Source organism: Sinocyclocheilus anshuiensis, unplaced genomic scaffold (assembly GCF_001515605.1).
Source record: "Sinocyclocheilus anshuiensis isolate Anshui unplaced genomic scaffold, SAMN03320099.WGS_v1.1 scaffold1449, whole genome shotgun sequence".
Taxonomy (NCBI): domain Eukaryota; kingdom Metazoa; phylum Chordata; class Actinopteri; order Cypriniformes; family Cyprinidae; genus Sinocyclocheilus; species Sinocyclocheilus anshuiensis.
The window spans coordinates 338200-348737 of record NW_015549696.1 but is presented as its reverse complement, the minus strand read 5'-3'; the positions used below and the strand labels follow the sequence as shown (position 1 = coordinate 348737).

General features: G+C 35.5%; 1 protein-coding gene across 3 annotated transcripts in view; it reads right to left on the bottom strand.

The window, feature by feature from the left end:
* LOC107660476 (retinoic acid receptor alpha-A-like) overlaps window positions 1-10538 on the bottom strand; it is a 175240-nt gene that overhangs the window by 11030 nt on the left and 153672 nt on the right. For all 3 annotated transcript variants that reach the window (XM_016449782.1, XM_016449783.1, XM_016449784.1), the window contains 2 exons: window positions 4989-5137; window positions 1640-1781 (listed from right to left, as the gene is read on the bottom strand). In XM_016449782.1, the coding sequence (XP_016305268.1) occupies window positions 1640-1781; window positions 4989-5137 (291 nt within the window). The remainder of the gene's footprint in view (window positions 1-1639; window positions 1782-4988; window positions 5138-10538) is intronic.

Here is a 10538-nt window from a genome sequence, read left to right as displayed (position 1 = left end):
AATAATATTATGAATGAACCGTCTTGTTGTTATATCTAAAATTTTTGCTCGGCTCAGAGAGCACAGAGATGATAGCAAATAAGTGAAGCTAACGTCAGCAGCCATGGTACTGGACGAGCAATCGTTATTATAATCCAAATGGGCAAACAGTCTAAATTATTATGCAAGTTGACTCGAGATACAAAAAATGCAAAACTGCAAAGTCGCATTTGCCATCCGTCACCGTGACAGCAAGTGGACTTTTGAAACTGGAATAATAAGTGGATTACGCATTTAAATTGGCAAGAGAGGAATAACACGGATGGAACTTTCTTGGATTTCTAGGATTGTGTGCATCACAGTCAGGTACAAGGGAGAAGGCTTCTTACATTAGGTAAGACAAAAAGTTTAATTTTCTCAACTTGTTTATCGACTTGTTAATAGCAATTTGCTGTGGAATATGTGCCGATCGGGTCCAGTCGGGTCTGTGTCTTCCCGGCCGGGTTCGGGTCCATCTTTCAAATAATTGACGAATTTTTGGACCCCGTGTAGACCTCTAGCTCACATATGTCTGGTTCAGGATGTGTGTGTGTGTGTGTGTGTGTGTGCATGTGTTCATGAGGCTCTTGACAGGGATAATTTGAGAGGAGAAAATTAAAGCGCTGGCAGATCGTCCATCACAAAGATGAAATTCAATGAAAAGATAAAAATGTCAATGTTTTCTCCCTCCGCTCCCGCGATCTCCACTCCTCTTATTTCACAATCTCTCCTCCTCCTCAGCAGCGGCAGATGAGTTGTGAGCCTAATGCATTTGGAGCAGAGAGAACCTAGCATGTTGTGCTGAAAATCAATGCATGTGTGTGTTTTATTACAGATGTTGTGTAACAACATACATCAAATGTATGCAGGAAGTGAAGTATGAAAATGCTGCTGTGCATCATTTTCTAAATGTACTATGAGTCAAGAGGTGTGAATTCATATGAACTCACATTAATGAAACGAGCGTGTGTCGTGTCATTGTGAATGATTTGATGGGTCATCTGCACGGCAACACAGTCTCACCATGATGCCTGCTAGACATATACAACACTCAAATACAACTTTATTTGAGTGTTGTTTATTATTTAAATTGAATTATTATATACATTTTTTAGGTTTGTTTAACAATCATTTTGTTTTAGTAAAAAAAAAATTTGGTGCATAACTAATAATAATTATTTTATATTATTCATCACAATAAATTAAAGTGCAAATTACCAGGCATAACTCTTTCTTTCTGCACTATTAATAATGCACTAAAATGCACTATTTGTGTCTCTTACTGCAGTGCAGACTCACATCCACTTGATGGTGAGAGCGCGTCAAATATGTCTGGAAGATTTCTGAACAAACACACATTCACAACTTCTGCTGTAGACCTGTGAGTGTGTGTGTGTGTGTGTGTGTGTGTGTGTGTGTGTATTTTCTCACCTCTCCCAATTAACTTCTCAAGTATGACAGCACCTAGCAGTGTGGAGACATGTTCTGGTATAGCCAGAGGGAGGCACTGACTGTGAGTGTGTATGTGTGTGTATGTGTGCACTTATATTGCTACTTGCTATTTAATATTTTGGCAAGAGTTCTTCAGCTGTGGAGGGAGTATTACTGATGCATTGCTCACATTCTTTGGACATCCCCACTTCCAGGCACTTCTGCAGCCGGCAGTATTGACAGCGGTTGCGGGTGACTTTGTTGATGATGCAGTTCTTCTCTCTGTGGCACGTGTAGAGCATGTTCTTCTGGATACTTCGCCTGAAGAAACCCTAAACACAAACAACACTATTAGGGCTGTGAGACAAACTCCAAAAGATGCAAGAAAGTGCCAGTCATGTGTCAAAACATCTAGATTTTAACTTCCACGTGGTGCTTTCCCCATACAAAACTCATAGCAATGATGGTAAAGTGTTGCTGGTGGGTTTTTCTTTTTAACGTCAACCAGCAAAAACTCTAGGTTTGATCAATTAGATCGAAAAAAGCTGTGGGGCAGGCTACACTTTCAAGGCTAGTTGGCTGATTTTCTAATTCCAAACCTACAAGACTTTTGTTCATCTTTAAAACACCAAAGTAGATATTTTTATTGAAACTTGAGAGATATAACTCCCTTCCAAGTTTCAAAAAGTTCATAAAGGGATTGTAAAAATCATCCATGTGAATCAAGCATTGTAATCCATGTCTCCTGAAGAGACATAATAGGTTTATATGATAAACAGATTTAATTTAGGATTTGAATAATGTAAAACGTTGTTCAATGCACATACACAGAGCACATCAAATATGGTACAATATGGTACCCAAATATGGAACATGTTTGCTTTTACTTCCATTTTTATGACTTCCATTTTTGGATGAAATATCCCTTTAAAACCAAAAATATACTTCAGTTTTGACGTGAATGCTTAGCATATGCATACAAAACATAGACTTGCAAAGCATACTCAATTAGATAACGTTTGCAAACACAGGAGCTCAACAGATGCCACAAAACCTGTGGTTGGTTACCTGCCACAAAACTTCTAAACTTGAAAAAGCATCTTAAAGTAAGTTGTTCTCTTTGAAAACCAGGGCTCCCAACACTGTTCTCACGCCACACAGACATTTTTTCACGCAATGCCAGTAGCTATGTTTCCATCCACCTATTTGTATGCGCATTTTGGATTATCGCATAAAAAACCGCTGGATGGAAACGCCAAGATGCACGTAAATTCTAAAAAAATGTGCATAAAAAAACTTATGCGCACAACTGAGTAGGATAAACTTTTTAATTTATTGTGTTACGTCTCCTCTCTGAAGCGCAAGTAATTTATTACATATGAAAATTATTATATTCAGTGGGTTCTCCTAGTTTTCTTAGAGATATTTAGTGTCAGTTTATCAGGAACTGATGATTTTCTTCTCTTTGACTCGTTGGATGGAAACGGTGCTTTATTCGCAAATGTTTTATGCGATATTCCAGTTTTGCGCATAAGTTAAATTTGCATCTTTGGATGGAAACATAGCTAGTGGGGTTTGTATGGTGACCCAATAGTGCACAACACAACAAAATCTCCTCAACAAAGCAGAAACAAGCTGCAGAACCATGAAATTAGCACAACACAATGGAAACAAGCTGCAACACAGCGAAATTAGCACAACACAACAAAATCAGTCCTATGTGGTGTGTTGTGGCGATTTCGTTATGTTGTGCACTACTGGGCCACCGTAGGTTTGTCTGTATGAGTTCTTGTATTTCTATATTTATAACATATGGTATAGTTAAGCAATCAATCGAGGAAGAAGAGTGCTGTTTTCCCGAATATTAGCACGATTGCAAAGGTGATACTGATTTTATACAATTCAGGCTGTTAACATAAAAACAAGCCCCTTACCTTAAGTATTACAAAGTTTAGATTAAGTTACTAAAACGGAGTAATCTAACGAAATGCATAACAAATTACTTTTTAAAGCATGCATTTTGCAATCTGCAGTGAAATACGTTTTAAAAGTAACCTTACCAAAGATGTATATATATATATATATATAAAAAAATCAAAATAAATTGATGTGTGTAGGTTTAGGGAAATACCGGGAAATACCCGTAAATGGCGCATCGCGCACGTGAGGTTATCTGACGGAGAGACAAAAAGCAGTTTAAAGCAGAGTCCTGCACGGGTCCTGTTGGGTAAACCTGCATCCGCAGTACACAACAGAACACCTCAAAAGGGTGCTTCTACTAAATACTGAGCAAAGGGTCTGAATACTTAGGACCATGTGATATTTCAGTTTTTCTTTTTTAATAAATCTGCAAAAATGTCAACGATTCTGTGTTTTTCTGTCAATATGGGGTGCTGTGTGTACATTAATGAGGAAAAAAATTAACTCAAATTATTTTAGCAAATGGCTGCAATATAACAAAGAGTGAAAAATTTAAGGGGGTCTGAATACTTTCCGTACCCACTGTATATACACGTGTGTGTGTGTGTGTGTGTGTGTGTGTGTAAAAGTCACAGTGGCAACAGTGGCCTTAGCAAAAATCACTAATGACAGAACTCAAGGATGAGGACACATGCAGGCAGGTGATTCAGTGAGCTTGCTGAAGGTAATCTCTAAATGGTTTTAACATTCATAAGTCTCATCTAGATCTATTGATTCCAGTGCACTCTGGACATGAGAAAGATCAACAGTCTGTCTCACACTGAGAACAGAGAAAAAGGAATGTGTATAACGGGTCAGGATGGTTAAATAGAATGAATCTGTGCCAGTCCACTGCAACCCATTCAGATAGTTTTGAACATGTCACTTAAAACTTGTCGTGTAGCTATGTACAGTAGTACTTGAACTACTACTTTACCATATGAAAAGTTTAAATTCAAGTATAGCTTGACATAGAAGTGGACAACCCATCATGTTACTAACAAACAGCTACTACACTACAAGTTGCTAACAAAAAATGGTTAATTACGCTAAAGCTAATGAAGGAGGTAGTGCTGCAGCCGTGACATCAACACCTGGATTTTCCTATGGGTTTTTATAATATGGTTTTTCAATTTTTGAGTAAAACATGGTCTCTGGTAAAGTCATGATTCTTGGACATTTTTCTCTACAACGTAAATTACACACAACTATGGGCAAGATCTAGTGTGTGTAGTAGCCTCCGTGTCTCTGATAAGCACAGTATTTTAAGTTGGCGCACCGCTAGTGTAACTTTGTTTTCGTTTTGCGCAAGTTGCATCCCTATCTGTGATAAGCAACTTCATAAGAATGTTTGAGGGTGAGCATGAAAATGCCCAAGTATTGTAAAGTTATGTTTACATGTACTTCACTAACACTACTATACTGTGTGTATATAAACAGTATTTTGTTATTCTTCTCTACTTTTTGGGGAAAATGGCTTTTCTGAAAAAACGGAAACTATTTTGAAAATAGCTGACTACTAAGCTAAGTTAGTAGTGTTGCTACTTTTGGGTCGAATGAGAACGGGTCACAGCACTCACCTTGCAGCCCTCACAGGCACTGACGCCATAGTGGTACCCTGAAGATTTGTCCTGACACACAAAGCAGGGCTTATAGATGCGAGGAGGAGGGGGCGGAGAGGGTGGGCTCGGGACGATCTCCTCAGAACTCGTACTCTGGGTCTCAATAGCTGTGAAAGAGAGAGAGTTTATGGGTCAATAACATGACATTTTTTTTTAATTTGTGTGTCTATTACAGTATTCAAAAATACATTAAAAAATCAATTCAATCAGACTGTGACTTCAACACACTTTTTCTATGACCTACATCTTAATTCAAATGAATTTTAATATTATATTTGTCAAGCATAGGTTTTATTTGAATGACTCTTTGTTGAAAATTGTTTTTCTGAAGCATAAAACATTTAATGGCCTAAATTAAATCCAAACCATGTTGAATAATGCAGACTTTCCTATTTATCTAGAAGACATCCCTAACCCTGAACCCTGTCCCAGAGCGTCACATCGCAGCGCTGCTGTGTGTGACTAGGAACATTACAAGAGAGATCAAAGACACATACGTCCTGAAGCAGCTCCTCTAGAGGAACTGAGCTTCTGTCAGAGAGACACAGATGATCTTAGCACATTCATTAAACACGTGTAACACATTTGTGCTGATGATAATTAGCCAGCCATCGCACATCAAAACAAGAGACGAACGCTGTTAAACACCATTCAAACCACTGATGGGAAGGTGAACAGACAGCACTGGCTTGGATTCTAGATGGGTTTCCTGCTGTTTGTGCCGCAGGAACTACAAACATCTTATACATGTTTAGTAACAGTAGTAGTAGTCAACGTAGTAGTGGTAGTAGTAAAAAACAAAAACAAACAAACAAAAATAAATAAATAAATATTTATTTATTTATTCATTTTTTAATGCCATGTCAGCATCAAGGCTATTTTCATGGCGATCTCAGAATAAATTACACAAGGTATACAATTTTTCTAAATTTTTTCAAAAATTCTAAAATACATTAAGGGGATACATTTTTTAATAAATCAGTTAAACACACTTCCTTCAAAATAAAATAAATAAAATAAAATAAAATAAAATAAAATAAAATAAAATAAAATAAAATAAAATAAAATAAAATAATAAAATAAAATAAAATAATAAAGTACTACTCCTATGTCCCCTTCTACTATTTGTATTTACTATTCATATATTTAGTTTTAGCAAATTTTTCTATCATAACAACGGTTATTATTATTTAATATGCATTAATTAGATATTTTCATATCATTACAATTAATTATACTATTATTAATAATATTTATCTAACATTAATATTGCTATTCAGTTTTATAATTTTATTTTATCTAAAAAAATTGTTACAATAATTTATATTATGTTAATTAAATTATTAATATATTATTGATTATATTTATCTGTTGTTATTATTATTAATATTTATTATTTTAGTTTAGTTTAGTTTTTATTTATAAATTCATTTATCTAACAACAATTGTTATTGTATTATTAAATAATAAGTATAATTATATTTAAATTTGTAATTAAAGTAATAATTTATTAATTATTATATTTATCCAACATGATTTTATTATTATACTGTTAATAATAATTATTGCATCTAATTTTTCTTTAAATGTGTCAGAAAGGAATATTTCCAGGACTGCATCACAAATCATATCATTATATAAAATCATATCATATCAACACTAAATATATATATATATTCACTAGTGATGGTAATGTACTTTTAAGTGTATATAAAAACAGTATGCTAGTATTGCAACATACTATAACATCAAAGATGTTACTCATTAATTAAGTAAAAAATAGTTTCAAACTCTTGCTTTTTCTCTGTCCAAGGGATTGTTGGCAGTATCAGCCAAAAAAAACAAACAAACAAAAAAAAAAAAACAGATGGATGGAGGTTTGAAGAAAATCTAAAACTGAAACTATATCAAGTAACCATCGACTCACACACAATTTGTATTCACACACAATTTGGAAATCACTAATTGAAAATTTTGCATACTACAGGCAGCATGTGACTTAGGGACTCTTGGACTATATATACCTACAAATAATAGCAATATTATGGTGTTCTCAACAGGACACAATGTGTGCATTTCTGTGTTTATAGAAAAGGTGGAGAGGGTATCCGAGGTGAAAGTATGTGCTTGCATCTCTTGCTGGTTTGGCTGCAGTTTCTTTCCCATGTATGTGTGTGTGTGTGTCCCAGCTGTAGCAGAGGGCAACTCAACTTGTGAGCTGAAGTTAAATATAGAACTCGTATTTACACACCACTGCTGCCGGACCCGCCGGGCACATCACACACACACACACAGAATGACTGCAGACACGTATATGAAACAGCATCCATACACACACAAACACCAACACACATACTGTCAATGTGCATGTTCCCGCCTGTCTCTCTGTGGGCAGGAAATACTCAGAGAGACGTCCTGGAACAGACTGACGGAATGAAAGGCTGACTCAGCCACGGACGGAGAGAGAATGAGAACGAGAGCAGGAAGGAATTGGAGCCAAAAATCAAACAACTGAAGTTCAAACATGTGGATATAACAGCCAAGATAAGCACATACACACACAGCCACATCGCTGGGCAAAACATCCAGGACGTACCAAGAGCTAAAGCTTAGTTTTGAGTGGACAGGGCCACGCCTTGTCCTGAGTCCAACACGAATTAGGCCAAAAGTCTGTGGACGCCTGAAGACCACACTCATAATGATGAACATTTCATTACAAAATTCTGAACTTTTAATTGCTCCTTCAGGGTGGGATAAAACTAAGAGTGGGTGGAGAAAAATAATATTAATCAGTTAGATGTTTACATTGTCTGCACTAAACTGCCCATCAACAGTGCTATGGTGTTCATGGTGGTTGTCAGGGTGTATCGCCATGTTCTGAGGCCAAATTCACGACAATCCTCTTTAAAAAAAATTCTTGTAATATACTAAGTAGTTTGCAACAATGTTCTTAAGTGCAATTCTTGAAACATTTTCATTTAGGCATTTAGCAGATGCTTTTATTCAAAGTGACCTATACAAGAGGAGCAAAAGCAGGTCGTCAAAGAGCCAACAACATTCGTAATACACAATGCCTTTTCTTTTCGAGAACATGGCAGGTTTTGGTGTTATCTGGCGGTTCTTGCCGAAGACTAGCTGATCAACTCGGCCTAGCAGATTACCATAATAATCATATAAGTGCAAGTTCAGCATTTTGAGTTGTCTTTTAATTCTCCACATTTTAAATCTTCTGAAAATTACGTTGTAATTATTAAAGAAGCTTAAAAATAAGAGTAGCAATATTTACAATGATTTTTAAGAACATTCTTTTTTGTTTTGTCTTGAGGAGTGTTATTTTAGTATGATTAATATACTAAGTTTTTTTTTTAGTTTAAATGGGTTTTTATATTTTTTCCATTTTTGTTTTAATTTGAACGTTTTAGCAATTTTGTTGTGCCGTTTAATTAGCTTTTTAAAAAATGTCATTATAGTTTATATAAATTTTTTGTTTTACTTTTAGTAATTTATTACACCAAATTATACTAAATAAAACTAAGAAATGTCTCCTCTGCAACTAGCTGAAACTAAATAATTGTAAGTTTTTTTCTAACATCAGTAATTTCAGTTGATATTTAATTTATTTCACGTAATAAAAACATTTTTCATGGTTTTAGTTTTAGATTTGTTGACTGTGATATCCCCAGCCTTTAAATCAATCATAAGATTTAAAAAAAAAACATATATTCTTAAGAAAAGTTTTTGGCAATACAAAATATTCTTAACTTTTTTAAATGATATGAAAAAAATAGCAGTTACAAAGAAATGTATTCTTGTAATCCGGCACCTGGGTGGTTTCTAGGTGATTGCTTATGCCAACATCAGCTGATTTCATTTAAATGGTTGCTGAGAAAACTAGACTAGAAAAAATTACCTTCTGTACTATTTGCAAATATTGGAGTCAGTCAGTGGGGCCCTCACAGACGTAGCAATGTTAGTTCTTGAGAACTGTCCTTATCATGTGCCAATATTTTCCTCAGCAAACAAGCCACTTATTACCTAGGATGTTTGTGTAATCACGTGATTTTCAGTTAAAATGTGAATAATGACTAATATAGTATGAAAGTAGAGAAATTTTCCCATCCCGCCTCCATCTATTTTTACCAATTTACAGTTAGTCCCACCCAAACTCATGCACCGGCTCAATCAGAAGGTTGCTCAAGCCAACAGAACAATGTTTTGACAGCACTACAGAGCCAGTGTTTTCACTTTTCAGGAAGTCAACCTTTGAAAGACCAGAAATATACTTTAGAAGACGTTCTATGAACGTGCCTGCCATTCCTTTGCGGAGATGTTGAAAATGTAACGTGTACTTGAGTTATGAAATGCATTCTAAACGATGAGTAAAAATTGCGCTTGAATAGCTAGAAGCTTTTGCATGTGTCTCACATGCTTGTGTCGAGTATGTTTTAGACCATATAGTTGTATCTGCACAATAAACTGGCATAGGATAAAGAATTGTAACAATGAAAACAATAGGAACAATTTAAAACCACTGTTGAATATATGACATGACTGAGCAAAAAAGAAAAAACAAAAAAACAGCATCAGCAAAATATCCATAATATAATTAAATATATATTTTTTATTTAAATGCAGGAAAAAAACAAAACAAAACAGATATAGCCAGAATACAACGATCCAGGACATGATTTTGGTGTCCCCCTTTACATTTTGTTGCATATCCCAATTTGGTGCCACTGCATAATAGTGTGTGTGCAAACAAATAGATGCACTCAGGACACCCACTATATCAGAGAGACAGAAAAAGAGAGATGAATGAGGTGAGACAGGGATAAATAGAACGAGCACACTGTGTGTGAATGAGTGTTCGTGTGTGTGTGTGTGTGTGTGTGTTGTAGTCAGTCTGTTCTCTCATGTCAACCGAATTACACACAGAACACTTATATAACACACCACATTACTGCTCATTAACAACAACCCCTCTGCTGTCTCTCTCTCTCCCGCTCTCTGTTTTTCTCCGTGTGCAGGCTTCTGAATTTTTTTAGCGAAGCCCTGAATGTTTTTAATCATCTTGTTTTTCACACTAACCTTTTGTAATTTCTGTCACTAAGAAAATCATTCAGAGGTGCAACCTAGAAATCATTCTTCTGACTGCTGCCATAAGTCTTACTGACATACTGCATACTGACGGCGTTCCATCCAAATGTCACAAATGTTTAGAGAAAACTAAAGCAGAACAAACAGAAATTTACTGCATCTGCTGTAATTGTAAACTCTTTTAAAGGGGTCATCGGATGCCCATTTATCTTTTTCTTAATGAAAAGTCTATAACATACTTTGTTTAAAATTTCTCAATGGTAGTGCAAAAAAACAACACCCTTTTTACCCTGTCAAAATCAGCTCTGTTTTCAGCAAGCCGTTTTAGTCCATGTTCATTTAAATGCTAATGAGCTCTGCTCATCCTGCCCCTCTCTTCTGTGGGGTGACGAGCAGTACTGTTTAATTTAG